Raw genomic sequence first — 21,225 nt, 5'->3', positions numbered from 1 at the left:
TTTATCGTAGCGATAAATAATTAAAAAAAATACATTATTTGTTCGAAAGTTAAAATGTTTTTTTTGGGTATTTCAGTCTAATAAACGGAGGAAAGGATTGTATCTGCCTAAACCCCATCAAAGATGGAAAATTAAAAAAGGTAAAACCCCAATTGGCAACGATAACTATCAAACGAATTAAATGTTTAAGTAAATTATAGTTTCATTTTAATCAGAGAAATAATGACCTTACCCAAGTCATTATTTTATGCATTGAAGCAAATTTCATTGAAATTTGGTATCGTCCGGGTTGATTCTTCAAAATAAAGACCTATCGCTCTGAAAGAAAATAACTCTATATAGGTATTTAGAACATACTCACCCCTTCTCGTCCAATGGAAAGTCAGTTTTTTTCCTTCTAATTTTCATAGTACATGGCTTTCCATGCACTATAAAATACTATACATTAATGACTTTTCATTGTAGATTAATTATGAAAGTGAACTCTTAATAACTACACTAATGAAGTGTACAATCCCCTGATGCATTTTCCTTAGGAAAACAGCCTACTGATTAAAAGATGAAAGATATATCGATATGCATGTCTGCTGTTAATGTATACTACATGGCATTTGACCAACCTTTTTGGGAACTTGTTTTACTTGATTGGAACAATGCGAATAAAGTATTTCTAATGTATTCGACAAAGTAGAGGTTGGTCACAAGATTTACGAATGGACATATCACTATTTTTTCATTTTTTAATGGTTATACAAAACCTGTTAATGTTGTTGGTTGTTTAAACATTGCAATTTCCAGAAAAAAACGCTACCAGTTTTAATGCACAATATTCTTAACTTGACAAGCTCTCTCGATGCTTAAGATAATGTTCGTGACTTTCTAAACAATATCAAATAAAGCTTGAAGAGATGGAAACATTCATAAGAAACAAAAGGTCGATCCGAATCTGGTAAATCGGGGTGAAAATGGCAATGCACAAGGCAACCGAATTGAAAAACCTAGAACTATTTGAGAATAACTGAAATAAAAATAACGCCCCAACTTAACCTAAACATTTGAAATCCAGAGATGAGATGAAAATATACGTAGATACGGTAAGAGCTATACATGGCTAAAAAGAATCTAAAAAGAATAGCCGAATTAATCTAAGGTCAGTTTTGCCTGAGGCAGTAGAATCTTATTTTCTAAATCGGAAATTTGAAAAATGTATGTTTTAAATCATGTCTGTACCGAATCATGAACTACTTGGTTGATGATACCCTCGGGGACGACTTATAATCCAACAGAAGAGGTATCGATACAGTGTTAGTGAACGAAAATAACACATAATAAATTTCGTGAGTCTAAAGCGATTTCTGGATTCATTTTCACAAGTAAATGATGAAAAATACTTAGATGTTTGCTCTTCTGTTGTGATCTAATGATCATTGACATTTCCCAACTCATTCCGTATTCAAGAGCTTACAGCTTCTACCCGGACTCTATAAAACGTCACCAGTGTCTGAGCAGAAAGTTGATGAATCAGGGTTATGTCAAAGAACGTCTCGTCCTTTTTTCTAAAAAAAGTTCATCGGAAGATACCAAGACCTTGTTGTTAAATATTCCGTATCAGCTTCACAAATGATACATGATGGTCTTGAAGTATAGATTCTAGGTACTGACGTTGTTTGTCATCTTAATAACGTGTTATAGTGTTCTTTTATTTGTCTTTGTAAATTATTAACCTTAATAAAGTTTACTGTTTAGTCCATTTTGGTGATATCCTTTTGGGTTGGCTCGGTACTTATGCATCCCGCCAATGTGTTTTTGTGCTGTAGTCACTTTTTGTATTCTTGTCTTTAATTTTTGCTTTTGTGCTTTGTCTGTATGCCATTTTGTTTTTCTTTGTTGACAAATTTGTTTGTTTTATAGTGATTAAGATTATAACACAATGTTGACTGCTGTACCCCTAATTTTTCACATTTTTACCTATCATGTCTGTTTGTTTTGTTCACACATTGTTGTCAATAAAATGGAATTTTATGCAACTGTCATACAAGTGAGATGTTTATCTAGCTATAAAACCAGGTTTAATCCACCATGTTCTATATAAGGAAATGCCTGTATTCCTAGTCAGGAATATGACAGTTGTTTCCATTCCTTTGATGTGTTTGAGCTTTTGATTTTGCCATTTGATAAGGGACTTTCCGATTTGAATTTTCCTTTGAGTTCGGTATTTTTGTTATTTACTTTTTTCTGTATGGAAACTGGTTATTCATAATCAGAGATCAACCTCAGATATTTGCATAATAAAACAAAATGTTAGTCTTAAAGGGGCATTAGCCCACCGAATTAATTCAAACTTTTCCATTTGATTTAAGAATTACTATAATAGTAATTCAGAATTACAGAATTTCCATAGAAAACAACACACAATGTCGTTATATAGTATTTCGTGTATTCTTGACTGGACATTATCTAAATAACTACCGACATGACCCGCGAAAACTGGCAATGGGCATGCCACCACTTTATATAGATATAAGCATACAAGTAAACATAAAATAAAAAAAGATAGGTTAGCACGTGCAACAGTATAATTTCGATTTCTGAGTTCTGTTCAATCTCATTTCATGGATAAAAACATATATAAATTGAATATAAATCATTTACTCATAACTTTTATAAGAACGATTTTCTTAGGTAGAATCAATCAACGAGATCAGACTTCCTACTGCTGCCTTTCCTAGTTTCACCTATTCAGCTGACATTCGTTTTAATCCCTGTACATGTTGAGCGCATGCGTAACCCATTTCCAACAAAGGTTAGATTGCAGGTCGCATGAATACGGATTCAAATGAGGTTAAATTTTTGACTTTGAAGCCAATAATACAACAGCGATGTTTTAGAGCTTATTTTGTAAAGTAAGTGGTAACTGTGGTAACAGAGAAATATCATTTTACACTTGTGAATGTTGGAAACAAATAAAAAACGTATTTTCTTGTTTGTCTAAATCGTAGCTAAACACCATTCAAGTGGAATGCTTTCATTACCATTTTTAAACATTGTATAAATTATCCATGCCGTATTCTTTGAGAATTGTGATCCATCTTTCATGCAGTTCGCCTTTAGATGTGTTCCAGTATTTCCATAGAAGAGGTTTATACCTGTCGACGTAAGATGATACATATTTGTTATCAGGGTCCATTGTGAGAGTATACCCTGACATAACTACAACATGTGCTATTCTACAACAGATTAATGTCCTCAGAATATCTATTTCCACGGCTGTTAGTTTACTCTCAGTCAGATAACCTGCTAAGATATGTCCTCCTGCATCTAGTGAATCCATGCATTTACATTCGGTAGACATGTGTGTTATCAAAATCGCTATGTCAGTTATTGTGTAACTGTTATGCATGTCGAAAAAGTCAATAATACCGATAACATCGCAAGTTCGTTTTTCCTGTGGAACGCTGGATTGATCACCAAGCTCTTTGACAAGAATGTTGTTTTCATTAAGGTCACCGTGAATGAGTACTAAAAAACATAAGAATATATTTTAATTAAATGCAAAAAATCAGTTCTTTTTATTCATTTATACTAGGGATGTCAACGAGTACTCGAGTACTCGAGTGTCGCATACCAAAACGATACTCGATTAATCGGTTTCCTGTAAGAATATTGCTGTCTTCTTTATATAAAATTGATCTTCTTGAGAACCTCTTTCGGAAAATTAAATAGGCATCACTGATTAATCATTCTAGTAAATAAAATACATTTTGCTTTGAATGATTGTGCTAAATTGTAATTTAAAATGCCACCGAAAATACGTGGGCTATACCTAGGCTTACACTTAGATAAATTAAACATGTCCTAGCCATTCCGTCACATCGGTACCGTCAGAGCAAATATTTTCGTCTGCAAGACTGTTAGTTATAAAGTTGCAAAACCGACTGTCCCTAATAATAGTTGAAAAGAATATGCTTCCAAATAAAATAAATTCGTTGCATCCTCTGGTTACTCTCAGTGAATAGTTAAACTTTTAACCCTAACGCCTTTGTAAACATTAAATGTGTTTTCTTAACGATTACCAAATACTCTTGTTTGACATGATTTTTCCTTGTTATAATTTTCAAATAAGTGTTCATTAAATTATATTGATTAGTTTATTGTTTTTTATTTAATTAGTACCTGAAGGTAATGAGCTATTAATTATGGTGTGTAATACCTTGTCCCAAATACTTATGCAGATGGTTTATCGTCCGTTGAACAACAAACCAGAGAATGTAAAATACGTATGTTGTTTCAGTGTTGAAGATATATTCCAAAGCGAGTACTCGAGTATCGCTCGATAAAACCAACGAGTACTCGATTAGTAATTTTTCCCCGCATTGGCATCCCTAATTTATACATTCATTGTTCTTTCGTTGTTTTTACTTATTATGTCTGTTTGTTTTGCTCACACATTGTTGTCAATTTAAAGGAATTTTACGCGACTGTCATACAAGTGAGAGGTTCAGCTAGAAATAAAATAGGTTTAATCCACTATTTTCTACATAAGGAAATGCCGGTACCAAGTCAGGAATATGACAGTTGTTTTCCATTCGTTTGATGTGTTTGAGCTTTTGATTTTGCCATTTGTTAAGGAACTTTCCGTTTCGAAATTTCTTTGGAATTCGGTATTTTTGTTATTTTACTTTCTGCTTAATTTATAGACATTTGCATGATGAGAAAGTATAGACGTCAGGTGACATAGATAGTTAACCACTACATTTAAACCGTTAAAACAGGACACCCCTGTTCATTTCTTGGCATCCACATATCTTTGTGAGCATGTCTTCATAGTAATTATAAGCTATTATTTCGTGCAGGTACCAGCATCTGTTTTTAGAAATGTAAAATTAAAATCCATTTCATTGTATTCTTTCCACTAGTTTTCTAGTATGGTCAAACTTAAAGATAAACTGTTTACAAAACTTTGAATTTTACGAAATACTTAGGATTTCCGTCCCAGGTATAGATTACTTTAGATGTATTTAGCAAAACCTTTCAAAATTTTAAGTCATCAATGCTCTTCAACTTTGTACTTTTTGGCCTTTTTAACTTTTTTGATTCGATTGAGTCTTTTGTAGAGGAAACACGCGTCTGCCGTACAAAATTTGAAGCCTGGTATCTATGTTGAGTTTATCTAGCAATTAGAGCATTTGTAATCAAAATGACTTTTTACTGAAGTATATCGGAAATACGCCAAAAAATTAGAAATAATACAGCAGTTCAGGTATATCATAAAATTCAGAGATAAGCAACAAAACATGGAAATGCAATGAAAGGGGCTTCAAGAAAATAAGTTGTATAATGTTTTTTTTATATTTAACTGATTCGGCCTTATTTCAGGGATTTCCGACATTTGTTTCCAAATGGTAAAATTAAAAGTCTTAGTCTCTGATGCATGATTGTTTATTATTAATTGTGTTTGGCTTTTAACTAGCTGGCAGTAACTGCGAGTACTCTCAAAGCGTACTTTCTTGTTTATGACCTGTTGATACTAATTGTAATGCTTTTTTGTTATTTAATGTTATACAGGGTTATATCTGGTCTATATACCAGCTTTGATAAGTGTTTGGTATTACTATAAATTTTCACTTCTTCGAACTATGAACATCAAAATTATTTATTTTGTAAAAATATTTCCTTTCTCTATCTGAACTGTACACGTATACCTAACAACAAAATTATTTTCATTTACCTGTGTTTAAAGTAATTGCAAATGGCTGATATTTTTGTTCAAGTATGTTGTTTTTCTTAAATTATTTAACATTTCACAGCGGTATAACATGTTACTTTAATTATTCTTCCCTTAGTTTATTCATTTTGTATTTGCATTGTATCATAGATCAAATTTATTTGTTCAGTGTATGTTCACCGGTGTTAATATGTCTTTTGATTGAGTTAAGCCATTTCAATTGATATTTTATAGTGTGTTTTTCTATGTTGTGATGTTACACTATTGTTTTAGATAAGGGTGAAGGTTTGGTACCATTAAAACGTTTAAACCCGCTGCAATTGTTTGCACCTGTCCTAAGTCAGGAATCTGATGTTCAGTAGTTGTCGTTTGTTGATGTGGTTCATAAGTGTTTCTCGTTTCTCGTTTTTTATATAGATTAGACCGTTGGTTTTCCCGTTTGAATGGTTTTACACTAGTAATTTTTGGGGCCCTTTATAGCCTGCTGTTCGGTGTCAGCCAAGGCTCCGTGTTGAAGACCGTACTTTGACCTATAATGGTTTACTTTTATAAATTTTGACTTGGATGGAGGATTGTCTCATTGGCACTCATACCACATCTTCTTTTATCTTATTAGTAATACGTTACAAAAATTAAAAAAAAAAGCTTTTATCTTAATTGCATTTTATTATCATTAACGTAAATGTCAAGTGCACTTGTCTGTTAGAAAAACTGAACTATCTGATGGAGTTTTACCTTTCCTTAACTGGCCCAACACTGGTTTCACTTCTTTGATATATTCTTTTATGATAACATTTACAAGTTGCGCATATTCCTTGCTTTTCAAAGCAAACACGAAATCTAAAATTCGAGGACATTCTGCCAAATTCCATTGGCAAACTCTTTCTCTTAGAAAAGCATTATCAAAATCCTGAGAAATAGATAAAATTACGGTTAAGAATTGCATAAATCATTTTTTCTCTGATATTTCCATCCATTGGCCATTCTTTCCTGAAGTGCAGTTTTTCAGTCGAATATAACATGAGAATAAATGGCATCTTTTAAAATAAATATATAATATATCAAATGAGGAGTTTTTGATTATTATCTTGAAAACTATACTGATAGATGTATAATAGAAATCATCAACAGAAATTGTAAAAGCAAAATTGTTAAGCAAAAGAAGATCTACAAATTAATAAGCCAACATGGTAAAATCATCAATTAAACCCTTATAGGAGTTATTGCCCTTGAGGATGTTTTACCATTTTTAGAGAAACCATAATAGATAGAAACAGAAATAGCACAAATATTAAAGCAAAGGGGATTTACAAATAAGGAAATTGTAAATTGACCCCTTATAGGAAAGATCTTTTTTATCCATTTTGTGCATCTTTGCAGAAACCAAAAAAGATGGAGAAATTGTAAATATCAAAGATGTTCAGCACAATAAGATACACAAATAAGTCAGCATAGCCTAAATTGTCAGCTGACTCCTTATAGGAGTTATTGTCCATTTTCATACATTTAGTTTATGTTCCAAGCTGAAATTGTGTTTACTATGATACAATTCTGCTCTCTTTCTGGTAACATATCGTATATGTAGTTATATTTAATATCGTTAATGTTATATACCTCTAGAGCATTCTGTAGTCTACCAGCAAACTTTCCTATGTTGAATAAAGTCACTGGAACATAGGGCTTAGTAATAGCTATTTCTCCTTCCATGTATTTCATCATATGGAAAATGTATCGGCTGTTAATTTCTATAAAACAATATCATTGTATTAAAAAAGGATTTGTGTTGCTTCTCATAGCCCCTCGCGAAATTCTAGTTAATATCTTTGGCTTTCAAATTTAGGGAGTTTTGCTTTTCTTATGAAGGTAAATCCGAAAAAGCGCTTCGGACACACCCAAATTATTTAGTGTTATCTACATTTTGAAACAATAATTATATAATAAAACGGACGTTTTAAAAAACATGAATTGGTCTAGTTGTACTCATAAATTTACAATTGAGTCTGTAGGTTATTATTTTGTAAAGTAGCAGTGTTTTGTTCTTATGTTGTGCTGTAACACCACTGTCCCAGGTAAAGGGAGGGTTGAGCGCTCACAAACATGTTTAACCCTGTCACATTCTTGATGTGCTTGTCGCAAGTCAGGAACATATAATTCGGTGATTGTCGATCATAGTTCATGTCCTTCATCTGACTATATACGGTATGGGTTTTTCTCATTGATGAAGGCCGTATGGTGACCTAAAATTTATCTTCGTTATTTGAACTCTGGTGGAAAGTTGTCTCATTGCCAAGCATACTATATCTCCTTATTTTAATATTATACTATATAAAACAACCTTGATATTAGGTAAATTGAAAGCAGACATTAAGTCAGGAGCCTGTAATTCAGTGGTTGTCGTTTGTTTATGTGTTACATATTTGTTATTCGTTCATTTTTTGTACATAAATTAGGCCGTTAGTTTTCTCGTTTGAATTGTTTTACATTGTCATTTCGAGGCCTTTTATAGCTGACTGTGCGGTATGGACTTTGCTCATTGTTGAAGGCCGTACGGTGACCTATAGTTGTTAATTTCTGTGTCATTTGGTCTCTTGTGGAGAGTTGTCTCATTGGCAATCATACCACATCTTCTTTTTTATATTAACTATCTTTCAATATACATGTACTTATATAAAATCTAGTTCTTTGACGTAATGATGACATTAAAATTACAAATAAAACTAAACCAGTATCTGATCGTTATATCAAATTTTTATAATCACTCTCTTCTTTTTATTAACAAAATTAACATATTCTATTACGACTTTTCCTTTATGGTAGTGTTTTGTAACTTAAAGGTTCTTTCAATTGTTACCATTAGATTTATTAGTAACACCCTGCAGTGACCACATTCTTCCTTCTACATTCTGTACAACTTCTTGCGCAGGAATGTTCTTCCTCCGTAAATGTTCTAAGATTGAATGTTGTGCTTCTGTAATAATAAGAATTATACATTTTTCGTATTGTTCAACTTGTATACCGTATGTTTGTCTCATGCATAAACCAAATAGTAAAATAAATACGCTTTTCTTAAATTGGTTTTTTTTGTCATTTCATTTGTCATGTTCTTTTTCTCTGTATTTTTGTTTAGGGCCTCTTGTTCATCTACAACTATCCCTAGCCTATCAACGCTGAGGTTGTGAGTTCGAACCCCGCCTCGGTTTTCCTGCCGAAGTTCGGCGGTTCTCTCCGGGTACTACGGCTTCCTCTACCAATACAAATGGTCCGCCATAATATAGCCACGTGTTCTGAAAGGTAAACACCACCAGTCAATCATTGTGTATTACACTAATCGAGAAAAAAAGACAGAAAATGGTTGAGTTTTGAAAACACTTATTGAACATCGGATTATTGATACATCTTGGACCTGCAATCTACAAACCGTATTATCGACCCAGTTGTGGTAATAAAATATTACGCATAATTATAAAGATCATATAGATATAGGGGAAAAAATAACTTAATAAACAAGAAAAACGATTACAAAATCAATATGAAACCTCAAATTTAGCTCCGTCGAAAGAGAATAAATATTCAAAGAGTGATATGCTTGCTTAAAAGGGAGCTATTTAAATCATTGGTTCCAATGCATGTGGTGAAGTTGAAGTCATCCCTATGCCTTCTTTACAGACGCCATCACGAGTCGGTTGACCATTGTGGAATATTTGTTTCAATTATGACGACGGGTATGTTCCAATTATCGTAACCACTATCCAATCCTCTTTTCCTCGAAATTTAATTATAGACTTATCACCGAATTTGTACCTAACACGAGCAACACGAAGAGTGCCACATGAGGAACAGGATCTACAGAGCACCTGCGATCACCCCCCGATTTTGGTGAAGTTCATGTTGCTCAGTCTTCAGTTTTCTATGCTGTGTTGTGTAAACTGTTGTTTGTCTTTTTTGTTGTTATTCGGTTTTTGCCATGGCATTGTCAGTTTGTCTTCGACTTATGAATTTGAATATCTTGTTGGTATCATCCGCCTCCCTTTTGCAATAAATATACTGGATATCTTCAATTAGTTATAAATTTTATCTTTTTAATGTATGGATCTTCTCCTTTTTCTACTTAAAACATTAAATATCGTACAGTGTAAATAACAGCAAGGTGATAGACTCATTATGCATACACCTCAAAATTAAATGTTAATACTTTTATTACCTATAAAAGCTGGTGTCTTGGAATCCCTCAAGTTGAGAACCTTCAGAACGTAGCCTGTTTTGCTGAAGTCTTTAATATAGTTATTGTTTATAACAGGGTCTACGATGATATGATAGTTCCTGTCCTCAAAACTATCTAATTCCTCAAATTTCAAAACATTCATACCATACAACTTTAACGCAAAATCCCTGATACATTTGTTTGGAAGTAATGGCCTAATTTGTTGGTTTGGTTTTAACATTGTTTTTGATTCATCAGTGTCTAATTGTATTACTTGGTCTTCAGTGCGACCTTTAATATGTTGACTTTGGCGTTGTGCTCCTTCCGTCATTTTTGACTGAAAGACTGAAAATCAATTGTCAGTTATTAGCAATGAATCTTATGTATAGGTTAGATAATACTCGGTCGTGTTCATAAAACATGACCAAGTATTGTCTGACCAATTTATAAGTTAAACATATTCACAACTTCGAGTGACATTACAAAATTAGCCTCCCCTATTGTAATAATTAAATCTTTTTAAGTGTTACAAAAGTTAGTAAAAGGGATGTAAATCATATTTAATATTCATTCCAACATGTGAAATAGCAATGAGATAGTTTTGTGATAACAAAACAGGATAAATTATTCAAAAATGGATAGTTCTTCTGCTTCCGGTACAATTTAATACTTACCTATTAGCTAAAATTCCTTCATTTTAAAAAGTACACAATGTTAATATATAAATCAGCTTTTCTAAAATTGTATAATTTTTAATAATGACAAAACTTAATCAATTAATTTTAAAATTACAATCGTTTCAACATCGATTTCAGATGCTTACTTTTTAATCGATGAATGTAATGTTTTTTGATATTTTTTTTTTATTTACAGTCATTGTTTCATCATAGTAAAAAATAAAAATATTTTAAGGTCTCGTATAAAAATTAGATTAAATATTATTTTATCTAAAGTAAACTTTGCCCCTTTTCGATTTTTGATTGTTTGTTTCACCGTGTAATGCGAGCTTCAGCGAGCTATTACTCCTGTTTCGAGCCGAGTACAAATATAGCTGATATTTAAAGACACTATAAACAGTTAGGGGACGACCATTTGATATTCTGGGGGGGGGGGGGGGGGGGGGGGGGGGGCAGGAGGATTTGTTTTGGATCGGTTATTTATTTTTGTAAACTAAGAGGACAGATTATCTATTTTCTGCACTATTGAAGCAAGATTTTTCATTTTCATTAAAGCAAGGGACTGATTATTTATTTTCACAGCTATATTTATAATATTGAAAAACATACAATTTTTAAATTATTTGTTTATTATAAATAATTCATGTATAGTCGAGTCATTATGTACCATTTAATCAGAAATTAATTATTATCCTCTGCAGAAATGAATCTTCTATATTCCCCAATGCATATACATGTATTGCATTCATACACAGTATTAAAGTTTGGTTGTAACTAAGGCTCTTTTAAAAGTATTAGCAAACATGTTTCGCCGAGCGGAGCGAGGCAAAATTTTTTTTGAAGGGTTTTTGAACCACTGAAGGCCCAAGAAGCTATAGAACAAATGATGCAAAATCATGCTTTCTGGGTGTTACCCAGACCCTTTCTTAAACTGAAAATGCAAGTTCTGTTTTAATAATTTTATGACAATATTTTGGTCTCAAAAAAAAAATCACGTTATAGATTCAGTGTGAGACTTAAGTTTCTAGGAACAACATCAAAAGACAAATACATGTATGCATGATAAAGCAAAAATGTAATTCACATAGTTAAGTCTGTGGCTGCTGTGTTTTTTTAAACTCATGATCAAGTTATTAATAAAATTACTAAATTACAAAATGAATGCAACACTAACAGAATACAGAAGGGCAATCAATGAACAAAAGACAAATAAATAAGAAACATTGATCCCGAAAAATCAGGGGCTACGTCTGAGGGAGAACAGAACTTGCTTCTTGCAAGGCACTCACGGTGAACACAATATGATATGGAGATAAGCGTTTGGTTTTGAAATTTCCTACATGAGGCATTTGTCTCAATGTAGTTACGGCCCTGATTTAATAAAAGTGGGGAAAGTGTTCCTGAGACAATTAACCTCAAGTTAAATGATACCAATTTTCTGACATTTCAAGTATATTTAAATAATATTTATACTTTTATTATTAAAAGAAATGGGAAGTGTTTCCCGATTTTTTTTTGGAAAAAAGATGAATTTATGAAGAATCTGGTGCCATCTCATACTTTCGATTAGACCTGCTGAGTTATTTATTTTCAATACATTGTAAGTCAGGTAATTTATTTTCAAACTACCACAGAACAAACCATTTATTTTTGTGATTATCAAGGCTGAGTTATTTATTTTCAAAATCCTCCTGGCCCCCCCCCCCCCCCCCCCCCCAGAATATCAAATGGTCGTCCCCTTATTGTCTTTATCCTGCAATTAATTTTGTACATTGTTTTTGCTTTGAAAGACAGAAATACTCACATTTATTGCATTCATTTTCGATTTAAAATATATTAGTATTTGTTTATTTTACCTTTGAGGCCCGCGAAGTAATATTTAAAAAAAATCACACAATCAGCTGATGACCGGTACGCCGAAAAAAATCGCATAGTCAACACTAATACATATATCGCTCAAAGTTAATAATTATTTATAATAACATAACAACTAATTTAAACAGTAAAAAGAAATAACAAAACATTGTCCGATTTAAGACAAACGTGTATGATTTGTCCTACGCTTCAGAATTTCGAACTGACCGTTACAATAACTGATTATTGATATTGTTGCATGGTTGATTTTGTGTGTTACACATGTACACATTCAAGTCAGTGGGCGGGGCTTTAAAGCGATATCTGTATGGCTAGCGATATCTGTAGGGCTGTTAACGTATGATAAGACACCCAATTGTAGGATAAAGCCTGATAAGAAATTTCAGGAAGCTTTTATTTGTAGTTTCCAAAGAAAATTGATCGAAAATACATCGACTGCATGAGTTAGAATAATTTTAATATTATAAGTATTCTGTAAACAGGAAGTTGATGAACAACGAATCTGGAACCATATCATACGGTTTAGAATGATCGATGAAATGAAGCCTGATAACAACTATTTTTTACTCAACGATGAAGATGCTGTAATTGAGAGAAATTGATTCAGAAGAAATTCTCCCTAATGGGAACATTTTTAGTACCATTTATGTCTTTAATGTTTTTCTTCCGTGCTCTTTATCTTTTGCTTTCAATATGTGCTTCGTCTGTCATTTGTTACTGAAATATGAGGGGCCTGATGGGTTATTTTCGTTCTTCGTGATCGGCGCATTTTCGCTATCGTGATCCGTTTTTCTACAGATTTTTTTTTTTTATATTTTCGTGATCCGTGATCATGGAAATTTATTTTCTGTGAATCGTGATTGACAAAAAAATCAAATCGTGATGAGACCCCCCCCCCCCCCATCAGGCCCCTCAAATATGGCTTCAAATTAATAGTCAGTATCAGCTTCGAAAAAAACCAAAACTGAACTGTCAATGGGAAAATTACAACAGTAGAACCATGATTGTCTGACTGACAATTGACTGGCCAGGTCATTTTCAAATAGTCTCAGACTTTTCCTGATATAACTCCATTGCAGCCATTTTGTAGTATTTCTAAACACTGGTTCAAATTGAAGAGGCGTTTAAAGAATGATCAAGACAGATCAAGACAGCATTTTTGATCGATCATTGATTGAGCGTGTATCTCAAATTTAAATTTGAAGTTCGTTTAAAACCAAAGTGACTCTATGTTTCGTTTTCGAAATCAATTAAACTTTTGCTTGCTCTAAATATTATCCATGTCAATTTTCCAAAACCAGGCAAAAATGCAATGTTTACAAACTTCCACGCGCGACATATAAACAGCCGAAAGAAAATGAGGTGCAAGTGCAGAGAACTAATTCTAACCTTAGCTGTAATTGGCAAGACCTTTCGGAATTTTGGGTCTTCAATGCTCTTCAACTTCGTACTTTATTTTGCCTTTTTATATTTTTTTTATTCGAGCGTCACTGATTAGTCTTTTGTAGACGATAGTCTGGCGTATAAAAATTTAAGCCTGGTATCTATGATGAGTTTATCTCATTAGATTGATAATATATTATGATGTTTATTTGTTTTGTTTTTATTATTTTATTAACTTCAGTATGTAAAGAAAGCTTTCCATACCTTTTTTTATATTCCTTTTCATTACGATCTTTCTAAACTTTACTTTTATACTGATTTTTTTTTTACGATAAGACACCGACAATGTATCTTCTTGTTTCAGAAAAGAAGTATAAAATAGTTTGTTTTTATTGAAAATTGATAAACAAAATTAATATAAACAACATGGTTTTTTGTTGTTAAATAATCTAGGTTCTATCATGTCTATGTTATTGAAAAAAAAAACAGTTTCCTATTTATTAAATTGAAAACAACTGTTTGACCCGATAAAAAACCCTATCCCCCAGCGAAACAAACAAATTGTAATGTTTAAAAACGAAAACATTTTTGAAACGTTTCTGTCAAATTCCTAGTACGTTTACTCTTCTCAACACACCATATAGGGGATAATGTAATGTTTATACTCACCACGTAATATCACCACTACATGACGCTTAATTACATGCAGCCATACAATCCATACAATGTATTTTAATAAATGCAACGTTGTATATCATTGCTGAAAGTTCACATTATAATCATGTTGATAGATAAATGCGACAAGTTTAGAATTATAATGTATATAGAGAATATCATATGGCTTTTTCAATATCATACCTGTATCAACCCGAGACACCAATATAATCCCAAGAGCTCTGTAACCGTGACTGATATCGATATCATCACGGATGGTTGATACAGCATGATTGTCATTGATTGTATTACACTTACAATTTACCTGTATTTACTACTAAGTATATAATAAATTCGAATATTAAAGTTACCTGGGAAAATGTTCTACAAAATACATATTCTTACCTTTACGTTTTTAAATTCTTTCCACTGACTGACATATTCTTTGTTGTTTAGTAGTACGGAACCGTTTTCCGGCATATGAATTGTAGTAATTGACTTTTATAATGGTTTATGTATGGCACGCCTGAACCACTTTTATTAATTAATCTTAGATTATCTCAGATAATCCCGGGTTATCTCAGATAAATTAAGATTATCTCAGCTTAATTCAAATTCGAGAAAATCCTAGTTTATCTCAGAAATTACAGAAAATTCATTATGTGGAGAAAATCCCGGTTTATCTCAAAGTATTAAGAAAATCTAGGTTTTTCAGATCGATTTTCAGATAGTCCTAATTAATCTCCAGATAATTAATTTTCTCAATTTCAGATAATGAATTATCGCATTTCTCGAGAAATCTAGGTTTATCTCGGATTCTAAATATACAAAAGAACAATGTAACGAGTGTTTTAATTGGACGACAATCCGGCGTTTAACGTTTTACTTTCTCTTTGAAACCATATCACTTCCTATTATTGGGTGAACGGGGATGTGCCAAAATATTGGTCATAATTTTGCGAGATTTTATATAAAAATTAGCGTCCTTTTTCAGAGGAGGGGCGAAATTTGTTGAATCAATTATAAAAACAAGTAATATACAGAAGGGCTGATTATATACAATATACATATACTTTGTACATACATAATAAACAAATTTGGTAGCTATTTCTTTTACACAAACTGACTGTTTATTACCGACGGCTAATTTCGACATCGATAATTATTAAATTCTCATATTTTAATTCATTCAGTCGGTTTTAATTTTTTAATCGTGACAAAGTTTTGTAAAATATTTAATTTTAACTATTGCATTATTTCGTCATTTGTCAGTTAACAAAATAGATAGCACTAAAAAGAAGGCAACTAAGTAATCCAATACAAATAATGCACGATTCAATTATGGAAAAAACAATTATTTCATCATGGTTATTCTTTAGACATAATTTTCATTTTGTTTTCAAAATAATTAAATACATAAGAGTTTATATGCCACGAACCTTAAAGCGCCAGTTATTAATTGTAGGATGTACATTGTCTGAATACAAAATGTGTGTGTACTCGCTAACACGGGTGTCATTCGGTTTATCGAGAGAAATGATCGTGAAAGAATATCTAACGGAGGTCAAGTATTGCGAGACGATCGTGAAAGCTCTGGTACCGGATCGTGAAAGAAATTTAATCGAGAAGACATATGAAAAGTCATTAAATAATCTAATTTAATTAATTACACGGACAAATTTACAACAAAATAAAACTGTCTGTCAAAATGGTTGAACATTATGATCAGTATGTGAGAAAATCCAGTTCTAAAAGTACATAGTTTAATTTAGAAAACAACAAAAGGCATATTGCTCCTCGACATTTCAGTGACATCAAAAATGTAAACAAACATGATTTTTTTTCACAAATTCCAATAAAATAAACTATTGTTCTTCGAAAAAGGGCATTCTATTTGAATGCATCAAATGGTTCTCATAGTTATTTTGTATAATAAAACATAATCTGAAACTTGGTAGAAAAAGAAATATTTACACAAAATTGATATTTCGGATCGTGAAAGATCACGTACCGGTTTTTGAAGATCGTGAAAAGGATCGTGAAAGATCTAATGCTACGAAGACGTTCATACTATTCTTCAATTATATGATAATTAATATTTGTTATTGGTATTAAAAAAAAACTAGATTGGCATGACTGACCCGGGTCTCTTTTGCTGGTGAATAGGGCTATAATCATGCAATGCCATTGGATCTAATATCTTATAATACCACACAGACATGGTAAATTGTATCAATACCAGTCCATTTGTCCGTCCTTCATAAGTATTGTTTTTTTATACATTAAGATGTTTTATTTTGTATTTATAACTTTGAATTCTCATTTTATGCCTAATATTATTTATAAAGCTTACATACCTGTATGCTATAGGGCCACGGTATTTGGTGTATGGTGTACATGTCTGTATGCATGTTTCATATATGACGTCAATTGTATTTGATATATTGAATGATAGTAAGATGTCTGTGTCTGACTGTCGGTCAGGGTTCATATACTTTCGACCTCATGTTCCGAATTAATTGGCCAAACATAACTTTTACATTTGTCAGTTTCTAAGGTACTGTAAGCATCGGACTCCTATATTTGGTGTGCGGGATTTTTGTAGAGATCTGTATGTCATGGTTCATCTGACCTTGACCTCTTTTTATAAATCATTGACAATTTTAAGAGTATGTGACACTTCTAGTAAAACCCTTAATATTACAGAAGTTCAACAAATATACTATCATAAGTAAAGCAGACGAGACATTTCAGCATTTGCGCTCTGGTATTCTTTATTCTGTAATATATAGTTATCTCATTGGAAATCAATCCACATCTGCTACGTTGTATACAAAGATACATATAACAAAATGTTGGTTATCGTTCAATCTAAAAATTTTCATGAAAGATGCTGTTTTTGCTATAAGTTTTTGGTTGATGGTTAACTTTTTGGTTTAAACGTTGCATACCCATAGTATTGACTAAATAATGGCGGTCTGCTTGATTTGTACTAGTCCGATTCTCAGAGCTGAATTTTTCACACTGATTTAGATACGTTTTAAGTTAATTTTTTTTTAACTTTAGAGGTAAAGTGTTGAATTTAAAAAACAAATGATAGCTTTCATGTTCTTTCTTATCAAAAAAGTTACAGGCTTCAACCAGTTGCAGGTATATCAAATGGTAAAAGAAATATTGATTTCTGATTATAAAGTCTGGTCACGCATTATCTTTCACGATCAAAATAATGCGTTGCCTGATTTATCACGATCAAGTTTGATGAAAAATCAACAAAATTCAAGGTTTTCATAAACAAATGAACGATTTTAAGGGAAGAGCATACTTTTATTATACTGTACTTTTGGACACAACAAAGATTAAATTTCAAATATATCATGATATATTGCAACATGACCATTATAGGTACAAAAAAAGTGTTTTTTAATTAATCCCATAGACATGCATTGTGCCTTTTGTGTTTTTGTCATAAAGTACTGCATTTTTTCTTTATCTTATTGCACAGTAATGTTGAGGAAGTTGAATCATTTTGACAGACATATTTTTTGTTCGGATTTGTTCCGCATTTTGAAAATTCAGCGATTTTTTCACACATTCTGAAGTAGAATTTACATTTAATTACATTCACGATTCGGTACCAGAGCTTTCACGATCGTCTCGCAATACTTGACCACCGTAAGATATTCTTTCACTATCATTTCTCTCGATAAACCGAATGACACCCGTGGCTAAGAAACAGGAGAAAACCTCTTCGTTCTGTTTCTAAATCTTGAACCAAAACGTTTTATTCTTACAGGTAAATGTAATTACAGGTGACAAGATTGTCAAAGCTCTACCTGTTATAGTGCTAATATATAACAACTGCCCCCATTAAATGTTCACATAACAGGAATAAAATAGTAAAAAGTAATAAAAGTTTGTTTAAGACTGTTCAAAACAATATTTTAATTCATGCACGAAAAAGAAATTTTGAAAGATTTATATTCTTATGGTTTCTGTTCAATCTTTTTCTCTTTTATAATCTTTATAAATTTACAAAGTTTAATCAGTTCTGATTTGTGTTTTGAAGACATAATCTGCTTGTATTTAACAGTATTTGCATTTTTGAAATAATAATGTGACATACAATGTTTCCTGTTTCTCTTCAACAAGACATAAAAGCACAATCCAGTGATAAAAAAACTGTCTCTTTGATTATATTTAAGGAAGGACTTATCTTTTTAGACAATCAGATGGATTTTTGTCGAGCCTGCGACTTTTGTCGCAGAAAGTTCGACATATGGGGAAAGGGGGTGGGTGGGTGGGGGGGGGGGGCGTTAGGTAACTTCTTAAATGCTTTATATTTTAGAAGGTGGAAGACCTGGATGCTTCAAACTTTGTATATAGATGCCTCATGTTACGAAGTTTCCGTCTGTAACATGTCCATTGTCTTTTACCTCATTTTCATGGTTCAGTGACTACTTGAAAAAAAAGTTAAGATTTTTTGTAATGATAATTTCTCTCTTATTATGAGTAACATGATAACTATGTTTTGTATTTGCGTACCTTGCAAGGTCCTCATGTCCGTCAGGCAGTTTTCACTTGACCTCGACCTCATTTCATGGATCAGTGAACAAGGTTAAGTTTTGGTGGTCAAGTCTATATCTCAGATACAATAAGCAATAGGTCAAGTATATTCGGTATATGGAAGGACTGTAAGGTGTACATGTCCAACTGGAAGTATTTGCATTCTAATATGTAATGAAATTCATCACCAATGTTATTTTTATTACATAGAAGACACAATCTATTATTTCTAACTATATCATTCCATCTACCCTGTTCAATAGGGAGCTTGTGCTTTGTGGTCCTAAATCTACAAAAATCAATAGACAGTTTGTTCCCAAGAATTTCATAATAATCTTCTTTTCCAAAAACATCTTTAAATAGTTTATAATTAAGTGCTTTTGGTGAGTTTTCAAGCAAAGAATGCCAGACTTGTACAAACTGATCTTTAAGTCTGGGCTTGATGAATGAAACTAACCATTTACAATTCATAAAAGATTGCATTTCCCACACATTGGGGATACCACATTCATTTAAAATAGTCTTTTACTCTGTTTAACCATGAAAAATGCACATTGTCATTAATAGACATGTGATAACACAATTCATATAAAGTATATGATAGTTTTGTCTCTTTACCAGCATTTAATTTCCCCCAAAATGAGATCAATCTAGTTTTTATATCCAAGTCTATAGGATATCTTCCAAGCTCCCCATAAATCATGTAAGAGGGTGTTGATGTTTTCAGACCTAATAATGATTTACAAAATTTTAGTTGTACCCTTTCAATTATCTCATTATTTCCAATACATTGTACCCCATAATTCACAACCGTACAGTAATATTGATTTTACCATTTTATCAAATAAGTCCAACTGACTACATATAGAAAGATTATGTAGACGACCTAGTCTTAACACTTCGTAAAAAGCCTTAGTAGCCTTTTCTACATTAAATTGCTTCGTTTTATTAAAATTACCTGTTCTTAGAATTATGCCCAAATAGTTAAATTCATCAACGATATCCAGTTTTTTTTCATTAAAGAAAAATTGAAAATTACATGATGGTCTTCTCCTTGAAAAAACCACGACCTTTGTTTTATCAACATTTACTTTTAGCCTCCATACATCTGTGTAATCTAGAAAACAATCTAATAGTTTTTGGAGTTCAGTTGCGGATTCGGCCATCAACACAGTATCATCAGCATACAGAATAATAAAAAGTTTTAAAAATATGTCAAGTTTTTCTTCAAGCTCTTTTGAGACTGATTTTAGGCCCTCTATATTACAAGTTTGGAAAAATGAATCAAGATCATTCAAAAATAGAGAAAAAAGAAAAGGCGATAAATTTTCGCCTTGTCTAACCCCGTTATTACATGGGAAAAAAATCAGACACGGAACTGTTATATGAAATACATACATGACTTAGTATCTTGATACATATTTACAATAACATTATACATACATCCATTCATATTATTCAAAAGCATTGCGTCTCGCCAAATCGTGTCAAACGCTTTTTCAAAGTCGACGAATGCACAAAATAATGTTTTCTTTTTTAATTTTACTAATACTATATGCGATAAGTCTGTTTTTTAGAATTTATCAGCAATAGGTCAACTATATTTAGTGTATTGAATGATAGTATTTAAAACATGACATTTTCAAAATTTCAGTGTTAAAAAATACAGTCTTTAAAAACATATAAACTTTATCAAATACAATAATATTTATTTAATAAACATTTACACAAGCGACGACCAAAGACATCGTTCATCGTTTGTTGATGTAAAAAAGGGAGAAATAGAAACCATTTTGTAAAATTTTTTATTAGAAGGTATAAAGTTCAGAGAGATTTTCATAAATATATTCTTCATGGCCATATATTTCACGGAATGATGATATACTTTTATTACAATTACATATCGAGGTTATCTAGACAGGTGTATTATCTGTTTCATCAAACAGCCCAACGAAACATATACCCAAAAGACAGCTGTGCAGTCCTTTTTTTATTGCACCTTTTTTTTTATTGCACCATGTGCACTTTTTGTTCCTCACAGCAAATTTAGATTCATAAAGTAAGAACATTTCTGTAGATTCTTTGTTTTTGTCCAAAATAAGATTTGATAAAGCAAAGCATATATTGACATTTCTGAAATACAGATT

At 32.0% G+C, this 21,225-nt stretch overlaps 1 protein-coding gene across 6 annotated transcripts in view; it reads right to left on the bottom strand.

The window, feature by feature from the left end:
* Positions 1 to 2,415: 2,415 nt before the first annotated feature.
* LOC127734655 (hydroxylysine kinase-like) overlaps positions 2,416 to 21,225 on the bottom strand; it is a 47,992-nt gene continuing 29,182 nt past the window's right edge. For 3 of the 6 annotated variants that reach the window (XM_052244649.1, XM_052244645.1, XM_052244646.1), the window contains exons 2-6: positions 9,927 to 10,271; positions 8,577 to 8,693; positions 7,340 to 7,470; positions 6,461 to 6,635; positions 2,416 to 3,519 (exon numbers count right to left, since the gene is read on the bottom strand). In XM_052244649.1, the coding sequence (XP_052100609.1) occupies positions 3,038 to 3,519; positions 6,461 to 6,635; positions 7,340 to 7,470; positions 8,577 to 8,693; positions 9,927 to 10,257 (1,236 nt within the window). In that variant the 5' untranslated portion in view covers positions 10,258 to 10,271 and the 3' untranslated portion in view covers positions 2,416 to 3,037. The other 3 variants (XM_052244648.1, XM_052244644.1, XM_052244647.1) reach the window with 3 other exon arrangements.

The sequence above is a fragment of the Mytilus californianus genome, unplaced genomic scaffold, assembly GCF_021869535.1.
Source record: "Mytilus californianus isolate M0D057914Y unplaced genomic scaffold, xbMytCali1.0.p SCAF_3, whole genome shotgun sequence".
Taxonomy (NCBI): domain Eukaryota; kingdom Metazoa; phylum Mollusca; class Bivalvia; order Mytilida; family Mytilidae; genus Mytilus; species Mytilus californianus.
The sequence above is the reverse complement of the archived record's forward strand: the minus strand, read 5'-3'. Positions and strand labels throughout refer to the sequence as shown.